Source organism: Heptranchias perlo, chromosome 13 (genome assembly GCF_035084215.1).
Source record: "Heptranchias perlo isolate sHepPer1 chromosome 13, sHepPer1.hap1, whole genome shotgun sequence".
NCBI lineage: Eukaryota > Metazoa > Chordata > Chondrichthyes > Hexanchiformes > Hexanchidae > Heptranchias > Heptranchias perlo.
The window spans coordinates 29,898,531-29,918,969 of NC_090337.1; the positions used below are offsets into that span (position 1 = coordinate 29,898,531).

The 20,439-nt window shown below is 41.8% G+C and overlaps 1 protein-coding gene and 1 long non-coding RNA gene across 7 annotated transcripts in view; one reads left to right on the plus strand and one right to left on the minus strand.

Moving 5' to 3' along the window:
- Nucleotides 1-20,439, plus strand: part of dis3l2 (DIS3 like 3'-5' exoribonuclease 2) — a 289,590-nt gene that overhangs the window by 125,246 nt on the left and 143,905 nt on the right. For all 6 annotated transcript variants that reach the window (XM_067995258.1, XM_067995259.1, XM_067995261.1 and 3 more), the window contains 2 exons: nt 9,788-9,900; nt 12,344-12,451. In XM_067995258.1, coding sequence (XP_067851359.1) covers nt 9,788-9,900; nt 12,344-12,451 — 221 coding nt within the window. The remainder of the gene's footprint in view (nt 1-9,787; nt 9,901-12,343; nt 12,452-20,439) is intronic.
- LOC137331456 (uncharacterized) overlaps nt 3,608-20,439 on the minus strand; it is a 119,968-nt gene continuing 103,136 nt past the window's right edge. The window contains exon 3 of the long non-coding RNA XR_010965480.1: nt 3,608-3,732. This is a non-coding gene — a long non-coding RNA (uncharacterized lncRNA). The remainder of the gene's footprint in view (nt 3,733-20,439) is intronic.

Genomic DNA, 20,439 nt, shown 5'->3' on the forward strand with positions numbered 1-20,439 from the left:
TATGAGGGCATGAAGACAGAGCTGGTGAAAGTGAACTGCGAAATTAGGTTAAGGGATAGGTCAGTAGAGATGCAGTGGTAGACATTTAATGAGATATTTCATAACACTCAGTAAAGATACATTCCAGTGAGAAAGAAAGACTCTTGGGGAAGGATGTACCATCCGTGGCTAACTAAGGAAGTTAAAGATAGTATCAAATTGAAAGAAAAAGCATACAATTCCACGAAGATTAGTGGCAGGTCAGAAGATTGGACAGAATATAAAAAACAGCAAAGAATGACAAAGAATAATGAGGGGGGAGAAATTAGAGTACGAGAGAATGCTAGCTAGAAATATAAAAACAGATAGTAAAAGTTTCTACAGGTATTAAAAAGGAAAAGAGTAAGTAAAGTGAGCGTTGGTCCTCCAGAGAGTGAGTCGGTGGAATTAATAATGGCAAATAAGGAAATGGCGGATGAATTGAACAGATATTTTGCGTCCATCTTCACTGTAGAGGATACAAATAACATGCCAGAAATAATTGTGAATCAAGAGGTGAAAGGGAGGGAGGAACTTAAAACATTTTATAATCACCAGGGAAAGGGTTCTGAAAAATATATTAGAACTAAAAGCCGACAAGTCCCCAGGTCCTGACTGACTTCATCCTAGGGTCTTAAAAGAAGTGGCTGCAGAGATAGTAGATGCATTGGTATTAGTTTTCCAAAATTCCCTAGATTCTGGAAGAGTCCCATCAGATTGGAAAATAGCGAATGTAACTCCTCTATTCAAGAAAGGAGGGAGACAGAAAGCAGGAAACTACAGGCCAGTTAGCTTAACATCTGTCATAGGGAAAATGCTAGAATCTATTATTAAGGAGGTTATAGCAGGGCACTTAGAAAATCTCAATGCATTCAGACAGAGTTGACTTTGAAAGGGAAATCGTGTTTGACTAATTTATTACAGTTCTTTGAGGAAGTAACAAGCAACGTGGATAAAGGGGATCCTGTGGATGTGGTGTACATAGATTTCCAGAAGGCTTTTGACAAGGTGCCACATGGAAGACGAGTACACAAAATAAGAGCTCATGGTGTAGGGGGTAATGTATTAGCCTGGATAAAGGATTGGTTAGCTAACAGGAAACAGAGTAGGCATAAATGGGGCATTTTCAGATTGACAAGACGTAACAAGTGGAGTGCCACAGGGATCAGTGCTTGGGCCTCAACTATTTACAATCTATATCAATGACTTGGATGAAGGGACCAAATGTATGATTGCTAAATTTGCTGATGATACAAAGATAGGTAGGAAAATATGTTGTGAAGAGGACATAAGGAGTCTGGAAAGGGATATAGATAGGTTAAGTGAGTGGGCAAAAAAATTGTCAGATGGAGTACAATGTGGGAAAATATGAACTTGTCCACTTTGGCAGAAGGAATAGAAAAGCAGTATATTGTTTAAATGGAGAGAGATTGCAGAATTTTGAGGTACAGAGGGACCTGGGTGTCCTCGTACATGAATCACAAAAAGTTAGTATGCAGGTACAGCAAGTGATTTGGTAGGCAAATGGAATGTTGATATTTATTGCAAGGGGAATGGAATATAAAAGTAAAGATGTTTTACTACAGTTGTACAGGGCATTGATGAGACCACATCTAGAATACTGTGTTCAGTTTTGGTCTCCTTATTTAAGAAAGGACATAATCGCTTCAGATGCGGTTCAGAGAAGGTTCTCTCGACTGATTCCTGGGATGAGGGGTTATCTTATAAGGAAAGGTTGGACAAGTTTGGCCTGTATACACTGGAGTTTAGAAGAATGAGAGGTGATCTTATTGAAACATATAAGATCCTGAGGGGACTTGAAGGGGTAGGTGCTGAGTGGATGTTTCCCCTTGTGGGAGTGACTAGAACTAGGGGACACAGCTTAGAAATAAGGAGTCTCCCATTTAAGATGGAGATGAGGAGAATTTTTTTCTTTGAGGGTCGTGAGTCTGTGGAACTCCCTTCCCCAGGGAGTCAAAGGTTATAGTAGGTAGGCAGGAAAGTAGGGTTGAGGTCACAATCAGATCAGCCATGATTTAATCAAATGTCAGAGCAGGCTCGAGAGGCTGAATGGCCGACCCCAGCTCTTAATTCGTATGGAGGACTTTGCAGGGTTGACTGGGCTTGATTTGCCTTTGCTTTGTCTGGTGTAAGGACGGCGGGTTTCCTTCCCTAAAGTACATTCGTGAACCAGATGGGTTTTTACGACAATCTGGTGGTTTTCATTGTCATCATCACTGATGTTAGCTTTTTATTCCAGATTTTATTTAATTAACTGAACTTAAATTCCCCAGCTGCCGTGGTGGGATTTGAACTCACGTCTCCAGGTTTATTAGTCCAGGCCTCTGGATTACTTGTCTATTAACATAACCACTATGCTACCTTACCCATATGTAGATGGCACAACCCCCTAAATTAGGAACAAAGTCTAAGCCTCTCAGCTTCTCTCTGTGTTCATGGAGGAAACCTCAGATTGCCTTTCTACTGTTAGAATTGAATTTTTAGGGCAAGTTGATGAGATTCTAAGATAGTCAGAAATAACTGATAAATAAGTGCTGGGCAGGTGAAAGGCAGTGAAGGGAAGCTAAAGACATGGGTCCTGATAGATTCCATTCTTGGGTACTTAGGACATGTTGAATTTCATAACAGGTGCTTTTAATGAATCCTTGGAAACAAGTATTATGCTTGAAGATTGGAGAAAAAGATAGGTCATATCGATCTCTTTAAAAAATGACAGAGATATAACCCAGGGAGCTACAGACCAGTCAGTTTTACATTTATTGTAGGGAAAGTATTAGCGAGGATCTGATGGATCTGAAGATCATCCACCTGTATAAATACGTAGCCTTGAGGGCATGCAACTTGGCTGTTGAAAGAAGTCATAGAGGTGATGCCCATCTATTTTCAGTGTTGCAGGTGGGATGAACTAAGGTGTGACATCTTTATTGAAGTTTTAAAATGAATATCTGAACTTCTGTACTCTTAGATTGAGCTAGTACTTTTCATTTTCAAGGTATTCAGCACTCCACTAAAGTTCAACCATCAGATCTTTTGAGTAAAACAACTTTTAAAAAATTGAGTGACATTTTTCTTATATTCCTCATGAAATTAAATTTTCCAGATTTATATTTACTTTTTGGTAGAGAGAATGGAGGAATACCTTTTCCAGAACACTTACATTGGTTCTATAAAATGAATGGAAAGCAGCACACTGGATTGTTAAATCTGGCAACTTTGTGCAAGTTGCATCAAAGTCATCTAATTAATTTAGAGAAATTTCTCATTCTGATTTTCTGATGCATATTTTTCATCATTTGGATTTAATTTATCAGGAGTCCAAACTATAATGAGTGGTAGAAAATACCATATAGAAGTAGAAGAGACTTGTAGATTATGTGCGACTTCAAAGTGCTATTCTCATATTGGAAATATCAACAGTTCTAAAAATTGTGTGTGGTTACATTTTGTATCTTTTCAAAGTCATGTATCCTAAAAATACAACACTGTACATGGATCTCCAGAAGTAAAGGAAGTGTCAAATTCTTTAATTCACTGTACCATGCAATGAAATTGCTATAAAATATCTCAGTTAATTTTTCTCTCGGTGGTGTGGGGGAATGCTCGAAACTTTAAAGCTTAATACCGATTGGATGATTTTCACAGGTATGGTGTGAGGTGCTTCATGGCAGAGAAACAGGATGCAGCTGGAGACAACTGTAAAACAAGAACAGATATAAATTGAAATTAACCCTGACAGTTGTTGGGAGGACTAAGATTTGGAAAATTGGTATTGGGTTACTGACAAGCAACCGAATTCCAATAGGCTGATGCAAACTAATTCATTAGTTAAAGTCCAGCAAGTGAGAGTTGACTTTGTTTTTTGGACTTACCTATGCAAAGGAGTGAGCTCTAGTTAATAACGCTATCTGAAAGAGAATTCTACAGAGAGGAGAAGAGGCATATGAGGCTTCACTGGTGGTATTCTTTGTGGACACTAATTAGCAAAGGATGTTGAGGCAGGTGCAGCTGTTGTTTTCATTAAATGCTTGTAGCTTCTGTAATTATAATCTTGTAGAGGGCTGGCGGCTAGTCACATTTTTCTGGTGCTGCAGTGAATGAACTGTGACATAAGAGTAGGCCATGCTCAACTAGTCAGCTGATTTGTATGCCTTTGGATTGTAATTGCATAAATCACACTCTATAGCTTGGGAAACAGTTACAATATTCCTTCACTGGACAGATATATTTATAGAACATTGAAATTTCTGGAAGTGATAGAAGGACTGAGCTTTTTGATAATTTCCTCTCTTAAAACAGCTTTTCCAGCCATTTGTGCCACCTTCTTGCTACAGTGTAAATCACATGTAAATATGATGCCAAGAATCTGATTGTTCATAGCTGAAAACAGTTTACATCCCTTAGAGATTGATGGGGAACATCACTCTTCAATTTTCTGGTCAGAATTTCTGACTTGCTCTTCATTGCAAAAGACAACATACGATTTGTTCTTATCAGCCAGTAGTCTATGTGTGGTTATAGTGATTTTCTTTTCACGTGTGAGTAAACCAATCTGTAGTGGAGGGGTATCAGCAACCAAGAATATAATGAAATCCAACATATCATTGAAAAAGATGAGAAACAATGGGCATTGGCACTCATTCCTGAGTGACTCCTGCATGCATGTTAGGATAAGAAAACAATGTCCATTTATTGTGATCGACTGTTTGCATCCTTGTGAGGAAGTCAACATATCTGGTTCAAAATCACAAGAGATCAGCTTTTCACTGGAGTGTGATGGCTACCTTATTGAAGGCCTGTAGGAATGTTGAAGATGACTACACTAACTTAGAGTCAAGTATTGGTACAGTTGTTCCATTTCTGAGCCGTAAAATTAAGAACATCACCAGGTGACCAGTTTGCTCTGAAGCTAATTTGGAAGCCAGTTAGGTTGCTGTGATTGAGATGTCGCAAAATCTTTCCATTCACCATATGGTTTCTAAGAGTTGTGACACTATACAGTCAATAAGTATACTGGTTTGAGTCTTTGTGAGGATAAGCAGATTGATGCTTATTTGGGAGGAACAATTAAAGTTTGGGAGGAACAATTAAAGTTCATGAGCCTTGGATAGAACCTTGTCAAGCTGGGTGCTTATGTCACTTATGAGGCTAATAGCTTTTCTGGGATTAAATTTTTGAATGAGAGGTTTAACTTTCTTATACCTGACTTGGATTCAGCTGGTTACATTCCTACTGTCAGAAGGATTATGTGTACTTGACCTTGAATTTCAGATGGGAATTAAAAAAATATGCCTTTATCGAAAGAGGTGTGTCACTTGAGGACAGAGTTGGATCTGTTTTGGGAACTGATTTGTCTATCTTTCATCAGCCCTTGTGGTCAACCAAAGAACCAAGGAGTTCAGAACTGATCTTTGATTTGTACCTCCTGCAAGCTGTTATATCTGTTTTCACATTGGCATGTTAGTTCTAGATGCACTTCACTGTCCTGTTGCCCAGCCTTCCGGATCAAACAAAGTCTTTCTGTGCATTGAATAATGATTCAGCACACCTTCATTAAACTGTACCTGTGAACTAATGCTTATATTAAGCTGCTTGGATAGAAGGTGGCACTCAACAGCATGAGATCTGCTCAGTCTGAACCCAAACAACATTGGAACTTTTGATTTGTGGACGGGATTTCAGTAAAATGTAGCCGCTTCCTGCTTGTGACTGTTCTAGACCAATAGAATTGGTGAACAGATCTGCAAAGTGATACTTTGAGAGCTTAAAGGTGATTGGTGGAATTAAAGCTCTCTACTTCTTCTCTCCTTTAAGATCCTCCTTAAAACCTACCTCTTTGACAAAACTTTTAATCATCTCTCTTAATATCTCCTTCTTTGGCTTGTGTCAATTCTTGTTTGAATATACTTCTATGAAGCACCTTGGGATATTTTTCTGTGTTAGTCACTGATTCCATCCCCCTCCCTGGCCATTGTCTGAACCAGGCTGTTCACACCCTGGCATCCTATTTGATTGAGCTGAGCCTCCCACCCCATATCTTTTCCATCAACAAGACCGCCTAATTCCACCTCCATACTATCGCCTGTCTCTGCCCCTGCCTCAGCCCATCTACTGTTGAAACCCTTACCCATGCTTTTATTTTTATTCGTTCATGGGATCTGGGCGTCGCTGGCGAGGCCAGCATTTATTGCCCATCCCTAATTGCCCTTAAGAAGGTGGTGGTGAACCACCGCCTTGAACCGCTGCAGTCCGTGTGGTTAAGGTTCTCCCACAGTGCTGTTAGGAAGGGAGTTCCAGGATTTTGACCCAGCGACAATGAAGGAACGGCGATATATTTCCAAGTCGGGATGGTGTGTGACTTGGAGGGGAACGTGCAGGTGGTGTTGTTCCCATGTGCCTGCTGCTTTTGTCCTTCTAGGTGGTAGAGGTCGCGGGTTTGGGAGGTGCTGTGGAAGAAGCCTTGGCGAGTTGCTGCAGTGCATCCTGTGGATGATACACACTGCAGCCACAGTGTGCCGGTGGTGAAGGGAGTGAATGTTTAGGGTGGTGGATGGGGTGCCAATCAAGCGGGCTGCTTTGTCCTGGATGGTGTCGAGCTTCTTGAGTTGGAGCTGCACTCATCCAGGCAAGTGGAGAGTATTCCATCACACTCCTGACTTGTGCCTTGTAGATGGTGGAAAGGCTTTGGGGAGTCAGGAGGTGAGTCACTCGCCGCAGACTACCCAGCCTCTGACCTTCTCTTGCAGCCACAGTATTTATATTTTTTTTATTCGTTCATGGGATGTGGGCGTCGCTGGCGAAGCTGGCATTTATTGCCCATCCCTAATTGCCCTTGAGAAGTTGGTGGTGAGCCGCCTTCTTGAACCACTGCAGTCTGTGTGGTGACTGTTCTCCCACAGTGCTGTTAGGAAGGGAGTTCCAGGATTTTGATCCAGCGACGATGAAGGAACGGCGATATATTTCCAAGTCGGACTGGTGTGTGACTTGGAGGGGAACGTGCAGGTGGTGTTGTTCCCATGTGCCTGCTGCTCTTGTCCTTCTAGATGGTAGAGGGTTTGGGAGGTGCTGTGGAAGAAGCCTTGGCGAGTTTCTGCAGTGCATCCTGTGGATGGTACACACTGCAGCCACGGTGCGCCGGTGGTGGTCCAGTAAAGTTTCTGGTCAATGGTGACCCCCAGGATGTTGTTGATGGTGGGGGATTCGGTGATGGTAATGCCGTTGAATGTCAAGAGGAGGTGGTTAGACTCTCTCTTGTTGGAGATGGTCATTGCCTGGCACTTGTCTGGTGCGAATGTTACTTGCCACTTATGAGCCCAAGCCTGGATGTTGTCCAGGTCTTGCTGCATGCGGGCAGGGACTGCTTCGTTATCTAAGGGGTTGCGAATGGAACTGAACACTGTGCAGTCATCAGCGAACATCCCCACTTCTGACCTTATGTTGGAGGGAAGGTCATTGATGAAGCAGCTGAAGATGGTTGGGCCAAGGACACTGTCCTGAGGAACTCCTGCAGCAATGTCCTGGGGCTGAAATGATTGGCCTCCAACAACCACTACCACCTTCCTTTGTGCTAGGTATGACACCAGCCACGGTAGAGTTTTCCCCCTGATTCCCATTGACTTCAATTTTACTAGGGCTCCTTGGTGCCACACTCGGTCAAATGCTGCCTTGATGTCAAGGGCAGTCACTCTCACCTCACCTCTGGAATTCAGCTCTTTTGTCCATGTTTGGACCAAGGCTGTAAAGAGGTCTGGAGCCGAGTGGTCCTGGCGGAGCCCAAACTGAGCATCGGTGAGCAGGTTATTGGTGAGTAAATGCCACTTGATAGCACTGTCAACAACACCTTCCATCACTTTGCTGATGATTGAGAGTAGACTGATGGGGCGGTAATTGGCCGGATTGGATTTGTCCTGCTTTTTGTGGACAGGACATACCTGGGCAATCTATCCCATTTAGCACGATGGTAGTGCCACACACCACGTTGGATGGTGTCGTCAGTGCAAAGATGGGACTTCGTCTCCACGAGGTGCTCAACATGGAGGAGGATTGATTCATCAACTGAGGGAGAGCGGTAGGTGGTAATCAACAGAAGGTTTCCTTGCCCATGTTTGACCTGATGCCATGAGATTTCATGGGGTCCAGAGTCAGTGTTGAGGACTCCCTCCTGACTGTATATCACTGCACCTCCACCCCTGGTGGGTCGGCCCTGCCGGTGGGACAGGACATGGGGATGGTGATGGAAGAGTCTGGGACATTGGCTGAAAGGTATGATTCTGTGAGAGTGGCTATGTTAGGCTGTTGCTTGACTAGTCTGTGGGACAGCTCTCCCAATTTTGGCACAAGTCCCCAGATGTTAGTGAGGAGGACTTTGCAGGGTCGACTGGGCTTGGTTTGCTTTTGTTGTGTCCGGTGCCAAGTGGTCCGTCCAGTTTTATTCTTATTATGACTTTTTTTAGCGAGATTGTATGACTGAGTGGCTTGCTAGGCCATTTCAGAATCAACCACATTGCTGTGGGTCTGGAGTCACATACAGCCCAGACCAGGTGAGGACGGCAGGTTTCCTTCCCGAAAGGGCATTAGTGAACCAGATGGCTTTTTAGGACAATCCGGTAGTTTCATGGCCACCATTACTGATACTAGTATTTTAATTCCAGATTTTATTTAATTAATTGAATTTAATTAATTGAATTTAAATTCCCCAGCTGCCGTGGATCTGCCTGGGATTTGAACTCATGACTCCGAATTATCAGTCCAGGCCTCTGGATTATAGTCCAGTAACATAACCACTATGCTACCGTACCCTGTACCACCAGACTCAATTGTTCCAATGCTCTCCTGGCCGGCTTCCTATCTTCCATTCTCTGTAAACTTGAACTCATCCAAAACTCTGCTGCCCATATCCTAACTCACACCAAGTCCCGCTCACCCATCACCCCTGTGCTCGCTGACCTACGTTGGCTCCTGGTCCAGCAATGCCTCGAATTTAAAATTCTCATCCTTGAGTTCAAATCCCTCAATGGTCTCGCCCCTCCCTATCTCTGTAACCTTCTCCAGCCCTTCAACCTTCCAAGAACTCTCCGTCTCTCCAATTCTGGCCTCTTGTGCGACACGGATTTCCTTTGCCCCACCATTGGCAGCCGTGCCTTCATCTGTCTCGGCCCTAAGCTCTGGAATTGCACCCCCCCCCCTGCAAAACCCATCTACCTCTCTCCTTTTAAGACGCTCCTGAAAACCTACCCCTTTGACCAAGGGTCAACTATCCTAATATCTCCTTATGCGGCTCGGTGTCAAATTTTCTCCAATAACACTCCTGAGAAGTGCCTTGGGACATTTTACTATGTTAAAGGCGCTATATCAATGCAAGTTGTTGTCAAAAGATGCTATGTAAATGTTCGTTTCTGTTGAGTTGGCCGCTGCTGCAAGTAATTGGAATGCATAAGACCTCTGCAAGATCCTGCAATTTATGTTTGGCTGGTAAAATGCTGCAGAATTGGTGAGGAATAATAAGTGACTCGAAGACTGCAAATTTTTGTAAAATGTAAAAAAAATTGTGATGGCTACTTTTAACAAGCCACAGCCACGTGAATGCCAGATTAGATGAGAGGGTTGGACCTTATTTCATTGCATTATAACTCTTGATCATTGAACTAAAAAGTATTGTCTTGCAAATACATCTGTTAAATTTCAGAGCAAGTCTCTGTTGTGTATGTAGAGTGCATGCTTTTAGTTAATATTTTTAATCATTTCTTTGAAGGAAACTTTGAAGTTGGAGTGCATATTGCAGATGTGAGTTACTTTGTCCATGAAGGGACTGCTCTTGATGTGATTGCCAGCAAGAGGGCAACCAGTGTCTATCTGGTTCAGAAGGTGAGGAATGTGAAGTTAAACCTATGCTGTCCAGTGTGCACATGATTGGAGGTTATCTAAAACAGGCTTCATAAGTAGGCGTGCATTGTAACAAAATGAAAGTTAAATTAGTCCTTTACAAGAACCTTACAGAATGATTTTTGCTGCACTGATGAACTTGGATAAGTTTGGTCATTTAACATTTCAGCATGCATTCTTTCACTGAATGACACAGCTCAATAAACAGAACTGACATACAGCCTACACAGCTTGGATAAAAATACGAGTCATTAAAATGTTACATTATAACCAAGATTGTGGTGTACAGCATTGCAATGTTGAGGGTTTACTGCATAAAAATGCAATACCTTGTTGGAAATTGTACTCGGTTAAAAATGCTTGAAGTTAAATTCTACTGTAGTTTTCACTAAATTTATGGGCGGAATTCATGCCTTGGTTAAAGTGAGATGGCTCCTGATTTAGAAAAAAATGGATTGCATTTAAAATAAAATTAAATAGAGTTGTGCTTTGAGTTCAATTTTTTTTTTAAATGGCAATGAAGAAGTATAATTTCACTGTTGGCATGCATTTATAAAGCAGCAGCAATTGGGAATCTATTGTAACTATATGAGGAGCGGATCATTGAGCATGTTTCATCTTGAAATTGTTTCATGCCTTCAGTATTTATTGGAAAAGGCTGAAGTTTTAATTGGTGGAACATTTGAATACGTTTTCCAGTAGATAAATAGGTTATCCAATTTACCTTTTCCAGTTAACAGTTCAGTGAATTAGAAACTGATTACTACAAAGAATTGCGTTTACATCAGTGACAGAAATGCTCTTTGGTGGAATTCATTGCAAAAATATGTGTGAAAAAATTCACCAGTAAAGCCTATTAAGAATGAACCAAAACATAGTTAATTTAGATTCAAATGACTTGTTTTGTAGAATTTGGATTCTCTGAGATTAGAGTTTGATACTTCTGTGTTATAAATGAGACATTTTTCAGAATTCCAAAATTCAGTTTGACTGAGTCAATGCTGCTGAACATTTTTTGTTTGAAAAGTCAGCAAAAGGTACTTGTCATTCCATTTAATTGACAATCTGTCTACATTTTAAAGTAAGGAATCTTACAACACCAGGTTATAGTCCAACAATTTTATTTTAAAATCACAAGCTTCCGGAGATTATCCCCTTCGTCACCTGACGAAGGGGATAATCTCCGAAAGCTTGTGATTTTAAAATAAAATTGTTGGACTATAACCTGGTGTTGTAAGATTCCTTACATTTGTCCACCCCAGTCCATCACCGGCATCTCCACATCATACATTTTAAAGTAACATTGTATCCTCAGTGGTACTTCTAAGGGAACTGATTTGTTTATCTTGTATCCTATGGACCAATGAATTGAGCCATGAGTCAGGACTAGTTTCGCTAATTTTTCTGAGGGAGGTTTACAACCGGTACTACCTCAAAGATATGTAAAGAGTAACTAAATCACATTAATCATATTTTCTCCATCTAGAAAGATCCCTTTTTCCAGTCAGTTTCTAGATCTCTGGAAGGTCTATAGTATATAGTTTGGCAAGAATTACACCTTTCACTATCCACTGTCCCTCTTCCATTATGACATCACCGCAGTATACCACGTCAGGCATGTGATATATTTAATAGAGGAAGAAGTTGAGACACAGTTTGATAAATGGGAGAGAGCTTGTAATTGGTGACTGTGAAATAGTTTTAATATTTTGCCATAAAATGAGATGAATGAAAATGAGAATTTATAGGTGGCTAGCCACAAGAGAATTTACAGTACCCTGGAGAGGTAATGAGGGATACAGGAAATGGAAGCAGTTTTCACTTCATCTCCCTTGGTAACAGAAGTAAAGATGGACCTTTAGCTCATGTTTCAGGATGTTTTTTCCAATGAAAAGCAAAAAAATAATTAAATGCTCCCCTAATGGTAGCAGACACTCAGCATAATTGGTAGGAAAAAGATCATTTTAGCATATGTGTTACATGCTCATACTTGTCAATAAACCTTTCACAAAAATGCTCACAATCTTTACCATTGGGACTCCAACTGGATTACAGCAAGATCATATAAATTTATTTAAAAGGTAACTATTGTTTTCCAGAAAGTATGAGATAGAGTCAAGAGACAAACAGATTTCGAAGTGACAGAGGGAAAGTATGAGAGCCATACAGCAAGAAAAAGTGGCAAAGACAGAGTAGGAGATGAGCAATGGGACAGTTTCAGAAACTGATGTACAATTTTTTTTACTTTTTCAGTGAGCAGTGGCAAGAGAGATTGACTAATACCTGCAGATAATTTTGTGCTATTAAGTGTAATAATACTTTTGACAGAAATGAATGTGAGGTTGTATGTTCACAGAGTGGTAAGATCCTTCATTATTTTTAATTTGTCTTCACGTTCTCTTGTGTTGGTTATATTCTACTACAGGTTATCCCAATGCTTCCAAGGCTGCTCTGTGAAGAACTCTGCAGCTTGAATCCAATGCAGGACAAGCTAGCCTTTTCTGTCATTTGGAAGTTGACTCCTCAAGGAAAGGTACAGCTTTATCAATTAAGGGGGCCTGGGGTCTGGTGGTGTTGGGATAGGACTCTGGGTCCAGCAGTACTTTGAGGGAGGGCTCCAACAGTCTGCGAGCACTAGGAGATAGTTCTTTTCTTCATTCAAAAATTAATTTTCTAATAATCATTATTGCAGCTTGTGATGATTAGAGCAGTCGTACCCTTTATCGAGAAATAGTATGCAAAAGGTTAAAAAAGGTGCAGCTTCCCATTTGGAGCAATTGTTTTCTCCATAGAACAGCCCAGGCTGTTTGCATACTTTTTTTTCTTTCGACCATTTTCAATATGGGAAATCCTCTGCTTCAGACATGCTTTTTTGAAACACAAGACAAGCAAATCCCACTTACAGTAGTTTTATTCTGATGCTCCTCAATACATGCTCCTCAATACATGTAGAGATGTCATATCACCATGGTTCTTTACTTTGGACACATTGCAGGTGATCTGACTTCAAAGCAACAACTCTGAAATCTGGACTATATTGTACATAAGGAAACTTATAAATGTGACCACATTTTCTCTCATCAAAGATTGTACATTGCTAAAGAAGGCAACACAGCTTCTTATGTAGAAGATGATCTTGCCATTCAAGTCTTTGCTAATGTGCTTGAAGATGTCATTCAAATATTTCTTGGAATCCAGCATGGTCACCCTCAGTGAAAGCTCTTGAAAAATGTTGCAGCTGCTTTCTTTTGCCATTCTTGAACCAATTTTCAGGCCTTTATTACCTCATTGCTGTGGTTGTTGAAAAGCGGTGGTAAGCTGATCAAGGTTCCAGAGATGTGTTCCATAAATATAAGGTTCAATTGCTTAACAACTTGCATTTATAAAGCGCCTATAACGTGGTAGAACATCCCAAGGCGCTTCACAGGAGCGCTATCAAGCAGTATTTGACATTGAGCCACATAAGGAGGTATTAGGATAGGTGACCAAAAGCTTGGTTAAAGGGGTAGGTTTGAAGGAGCTTCTTAAAGGAGGAGAGGGGTAGAGAGGCGGAGAGGTTTAGGGAGGGAATTCCAGAGCTTTGGGCCGAGGCAGCTGAACCCAAATCTGGTCATCTTCCCAAGTACGTTAAATGTTGCAGCTCTCATTTTGACACGTTCATTTTTGAAGAAAGGATCAATTGCAAGTGCTGCATTGATCAGAATGGTATTTGCCTAACTCTCATGCAGCTGACCCAGGATCTTGTAAATACTTAACATTGCCTCAAACACTAAGATTGTTGGGTTAGGGTTCTCATTCATAGAAATCATTGCAAAAAACAACTTGGTGGACTATTTTTGTACATTGTAAGAAGCTACAGTTTCAGCATTTCCCAAACCTTTTATTGAGAGCCACTGGACAATAAGAGAAGCAAGTTTCCCATAAGAATATTTGTGAAGAATAATTCTGACACCACTGAGTGATTTTAAAAGCACTGCAAAGAAAAGCTACAATGATTCTCTGATTTTTGAGTATGTTAACAAGGACAGGAACATAGGAATGGGAGTAGGCCATTCAGCCCCTCCAGCCTGTTCCACCATTCAGTTAGATGATGTATCTCAACCCCATTTACCCACCTTTGACCCTTATCCCTTGATACCCTTACCCAACAAAAATCTATCTTTCTCATTCTTGAAAGCTTCAATTGACCCAGCACCCACAACCTTTTGTTTGGCCGGGGGGAGGGGGGAGGGGGGAGGAGAGTTCCAGATTTCTACCACCTGTTGTTAGAAGAAATGCTTCCTGATTTCACTCATGAATAGCCTGGCTCCAATTTTATGCTGCCTTGTTCTGGATGACCCCAACAGGAGGTAGATTCTCTTCATCTACCCTGTTAAATCCATTTATCATCTTAAGCAGCTTGATTAGATCACCCAACAATCTTCTATACTCAAGGAAATACAAGCCATGTTCATGCAACTTGCCCTCATCATTTAACCCTATAAGGTCTGGTATCATTCTGGTGAATTTGTGCTGCACTCCCTCCATGGCCAAAACTTCCTTCCTGAGGTGCGGTACTCCAGATGGGAGATGACAAAGGAGGACACAACTAACCTCCCAGAAATGTTAGGGAACCAAGGGTCTAGTGAGAGGGAGGAACTGAAGGAAACCAGTATTAGTAAAAAAAAATAGTGCTCGGGAAATTAATGGGGCTAAAGGCTGACAAATCCCCAGGGCCTGATAATCTACATCCCAGAGTACTAAAGGAAGTGGCCCTGGAAATAGTGGGATGCATTGGTGATCATCTTCCAAAATTCTATAGACTCTGGAACAGTTCCTGCAGATTGGAGGGTGGCAAATGTAACCCCACTATTTAAAAAAGGAGGGAGAGAAAAAACAGGGAATTATAGACCAGTTAGCCTAACATCAGTAGTGGGGAAAATGCTAGTCTATTATAAAAGATGTGATAACAGAACATTTGGAAGGCATTAACAGGATTGGACAAAGTCAGCATGGGTTTATGAAAGGGAAATCATGCTTAACATATCTACTGGAGTTTTTTGAGGATGTAACTTGAAGAATAGATAGGGGAGAACCAGTGGATGTGGTGTACTTGGATTTTCAGAAGGCTTTTGATAAGGTCCCACACAAGAGGTTAGTGTGCAAAATTAAAACACATGGGATTGGGAAGAATATACCGGCACGGATTAAGAATTGGTTGACAGACAGGAAACAGAGAGTCGGAACAAACGGGTCTTTTTCGGGGTGGCAGGCAGTGACTGGTGGGGTGCCACAGGGATCAGTGCTTGGGCCGCAGCTATTCACAATATATATCAATGATTTGGATGAGGGAACTAAATTTAACATTTCCAAGTTTGCAGACGACACAAAGCTGGGGTGGAATGTAAGCTGTGAGGAGGATGCAAAGAGGCTCCAATGTGATTTAGACAAGTTGGGTGAGTGGGCAAGAACATGGCAGATGCAGGATAACGTGGATAAATGTGAGGTTATCCACTTTGGTTGTAAAAACAGAAAGGCAGATTATTATCTGAATGGTGATAGATTGGGAAAAGGGGAGGTGCAACGAGACCTGGGTGTCCTTATACACCAGTCGCTGAAAGTGAGCATTCAGGTGCAGCATGCAGTTAGGAAGGCGAATGGTATGTTGGCCTTCATTGCAGGAGGATTTGAGTACAGGAGCAGGGATGTCTTACTGCAATTATACAGGGCCTTGGTGAGACCACATCTGGGGTATTGTGTGCAGTTTTGGTCTCCTTATCTGAGGAAGGTTGTCTTTGCCACGGAGGGAGTGCAACGAAGGTTTACCTGACTGATTCCCGGGATGGCAGGACTGACGTATGAGGAGAGATTGGGTCGACTAGGCCTATATTCACTAGAGTTTAGAAGAATGAGAGGTGATCTCATTGAAACATATAAAATTCAAACAGGACTAGACAGACTAGATGCAGGGAGGATGTTCCCGATGGCTGGGGAGTCCAGAACCAGGGGTCACAGTCTCAGGATACGGGGTATGCTATTTAGAACCGAGATGAGGAGAAATTTCTTCACTCAGAGGGTGGTGAACCTGTGGAATTCTGTACGACAGAAGGCAGTGGAGGCCAAGTCATTAGATGTATTCAAGAAGGAGACAGATATATTTCTTAATGCTAAAGGGATCAAGGGATACGGGGAAAAAAAGCGGGAACAGGGTACTGAGTTAGACAATCAGCCATGATCATTTTGAATGGCGGAGCAGGCCCAAAGGGCTGAATGGCCTACTCTTGCTCCTATTTTCTATGTTTCTGTGACCATGACTCTCAACCAATGAAGTATAGCTTCCTCACCTTTGTATTCCAGTCCCCTTGAGATAAAGGCGAACATTCCATTAGCTTTTTTGATTGCTTTTTGTACCTGTCCAGTAGCTTTTAGTGATTTGAGTACGTGGACACCCAAATCTCCGTTCCTCCACAGTTTCTAGTTTCTCATCATTCAGAAAATACTCCAATTTGTCTTTCTTGGATCCAAAGTGGATGACTTCACACTTCCCCACATTGAACTTCATTTGCCACAGTTTGACATGCTCACTTAATCTGTTTATGTCCCTTTGTAACTTCCTGCTCCCATCTGCACTATTTACAGTGCCTCCCAACTTAGTGTCATCTGCAAACTTGGATATACAACATGCAATTCCTTCATCCAAGTCATTGATAAATATGGATAAAAGCTGATGCTTGTTACATCCTGCCAATCAGAGTACATTCCCTTTATCCCTACTCTCTATCTCCTACCTCCCAACCAATTTCCAACCCATATCGCAAGTTGCCTCCATTTTTGCTCATAAGCTCTTCTGCAGAACCTTATCCGAACCGAAGGTAACGTGAGGAGAATTTTTTTACACAGCAAGTGGTTAGTATCTGGAATGCACTGCCTGATGGTGCGGTGGAGGCAGTTTCAATCATGGCCTTCAAAAGGGAACTGGATAAGTACTTGAACGGAAAAAAATTGCAGGGCTAAGGGTATAGGGCAGGGGAGTGGGACCAGGTGGATTGCCCTTGCATAGAGCCAGAGCGGACTCGATGGGCCGAATGGCCTCCTTCCGTGCTGTAATCTTTCTAAGATCAAATGCCTTCTGGAAGTTCATATAGTTAACATCCATAGACACTCCCTTATCCCCATGTTAGTGACCTCCTCAAATAATTCAACTAGCTTATTTAGACTTGTCTTACCCTTCGCAAATCTATGCTGACTCTCTCTGATCAGCTCAAATTTCTCCAAGTTTTCGGTCACTCTGTCCCTAATGACAGATTCTAGTAACTTCCCCACAACTGACAATTAGATTAATCGGTCTGTAGTTACCTGGTTACTTTCTCTCACCCTTCCTAAATAGTGCAGAGACATTAGAAATTTTCCAATCCTATGCCACAATTCCTGAATTGAGAGATTTGGAAGATTATTACTAACGCAACTGCAATTTCCTCACCTACTTCTTTTACTACCCTGGAATGGAAATCCTCAGGTCCTGGAGTTTTCTCTTTCTTCAGTCTCATTACCATTATTTTCTCCGTTACCATTTTTTTTACATATTAAATCCAAGAAGTTCCTCCCCTTGATTTAGTTTTAGTTTCCCTTGTGCCACTGGTATTTTTTCTCTTCCTCTACCGTGAAGATTGATGCAAAGTACTCATGTAACAAGTCTGCCATTTTCTTATTGTCAAGTGCAGTACTATGCACATCTGTCTTTAATGGGCCAACATCTCCCTTAGCCACTCTCTTTCTCAATATTTTTATTAAAACTTTTACTTAGCCTTAATACTCCCTGCAGGTATTTCTTCCGTATTCCCTTTTTGCAGCTCTTAATATTTTATTTGTATCCCTTTGTTGCTTTTTATAGCTCTCCTAACCCACTGGATTTCCAATTTTCTTTGCAATTGCGTAAGTCTCTTATAGCTTTTCACTACTTTACCTCACTTGTTGACCGTGTGGAGCTTTTGCCTCTTAGGGTTATGTACTGGTCTTGTATTGTACCAAATACTTCTTTAAATACCTCCCACTGTTTGACTGTAGGTTTATGCATTAACAATTCATCCCAGTTTACTGTCAGTCACATTCTCCTCTTCCTGTACCTTTCTAAGTGTTATGACTGTGTTACATAGAAACATAGAAAATAGGAGCAGGAGTAGGCCATTTGGCCCTTCGAGCCTGCAGTGCCATTCAATATGACCAGGGATGATCCTCTATCTCAATACCATATTCCTGCTCTCTCCCCATACCCCTTGATGCCTTTTGTGTCTAGAAATCCTTCTTAAATTCATTCAGTGACTTGGCCTCCACAGCCTTCTGTGGTAAAGAATTCCACAGGTTCACCACCCTCTGCGTGAAGAAATTTCTCCTCATCTCAGTCCTAAATGTCCTACCCCGTATCCTGAGACTGTGACCCCTCGTTCTGGACCCCCCAGCCAGGGGAAACATCCTCCCTGCATCCAGTCTGTCTAGCCCTATCAGAATTTTATATGTTCTTGAGTGAATTATCCAGATATTCATTCCCCCTTTATCTCTAGTGCTAACTGAATCGCCTTTAATGTTAAATTAGTTTCTTCTACCGCTCAGTTTAGTAAATTTATCCTATTAGATATATATTTATTTAAGGTATATTTATCCTTTAGGTTTATTTACTTACTTACAGTTGATAGTTTGGTTTTTACCCTTGCCTCTTATGTATTATTTTTAAGTTAATTAGCCCCATAATCAACTATAACATTAAAATTAGACTGTAGATAATAAATTAAACACTTAAATTCCTTGGACTCCACTGCTCCTTCCTCTGTGTCACTTTTTCAAATTTTGCCCTCCATTTATTTGACCTCTCCGGTGCCACTCATATAAATCTGATTCTCCCACTATCTAGACTGAATTGCTCAACAATGCACACATGGTCATTGTGCTTGCCAGCAGTATAATACCTTCATGGTGATTTCCTGAACTTCCTGGAATCTTGATCAGATCCCAGCCTCCCATTTCTTGTATGTTTGTGTCATCACACTTTTCCCTATCAAGATGACTTGAAGTATCTCAGCGGAGAAATTTTAACTAAGTTAGAATTCCATAGGATAGGAAAAACTTCAGCCTGCCTCAAAAAACACAAGAAAACCCCTAGGGAACCAGACCAGGACACTGGAGAGCTGAGATGAATCAGAAGGATGCTGAATATTTATCATAGTTTGAGTCAGGGTTACACATGATTTTTATGAAGAGCACAGATAACAACTTAAGGCTTCCGGGTTGCTGAATTTGTCAATTTTTTTTGACAGGTTATTTGCTGTCATCATACAGTAACTCTGTTATCCAGTAAATATGATGTGGAGATGCCGGTGATGGACTGGAGTGGACAAATGTAAGGAATCTTACAACACCAGGTTATAGTCCAACAGTTCTATTTGAAAATCACAAGCTTTCGGAGGCTTTCTCCTTCGTCAGGTGAGTGTGGAATTCCTTGAAGGTTACCGCATATATAGTCAGAGAACTATATCTCTGACTATATATGCGGTAACCTTCAAGGAATTCCACACTCACCTGACGAAGGAGAAAGCCTCCGAAAGCTTGTGATTTTCAAATAAAACTGTTGGACTATAACCTTGATGTGGAGATGCCGGTGATGGACTGGGGTTGACAATTGTAAACAATTTTACAACACCAAGTTATAGTCCAGCAATTTTATTTGAAATTCACAAGCTTTCGGAGGCTTCCTCCTTCCTCAGGTGAATGTGGATATGAAATCCTCGAACCCGTCGCATTTATAAATCACAGAACAATGCTTGGTGATTACAGACAGTGTTTTCAACTGCCCGTTGCCAAGGCAATCAGTGTGCAGACAGACAGGTGTTACCTACAGATCCCCCGAATATACAAACCACCAAAAAAAAAGAGAGGCAGAAACATCGAAAAGACAGCAAATGACCCGTTGTATTAAAAACAGATAACATTTGTTCGCTGGTGGGGTAACGTGTAGCGTGACATGAACCCAAGATCCCGGTTGAGGCCGTCCTCATGGGTGCGGAACTTGGCTATCAATTTCTGCTCGACGATTTTGCGTTGTCGTGTGTCTCGAAGGCCGCCTTGGAGTACGCTTACCCGAAGGTCGGTGGCTGAATGTCCTTGACTGCTGAAGTGTTCCCCGACTGGGAGGGAACCCTCCTGTTTGGCGATTGTTGCGCGGTGTCCGTTCATCCGTTGTCGCAGTGTCTGCATGGTCTCGCCAATGCACCATGCTCTGGGGCATCCTTTCCTGCAACGTATGAGGTAGACAAAGTTGGCCGAGTCACAGGAGTATGAACCATGTACCTGGTGGGTGGTGTCCTCTCGTGTGATGGTGGTACCTGTGTCGATGATCTGGCATGTCTTGCAGAGGTTGCCGTGGCAGGGTTGTATGGTGTCGTGGACGCTGTTCTCCTGAAGGCTGGGTAATTTGCTGCGAACTATGGTCTGTTTGAGGTTGGGTGGCTGTTTAAAGGCGAGTAGTGGAGGTGTGGGGATGGCCATAGCGAG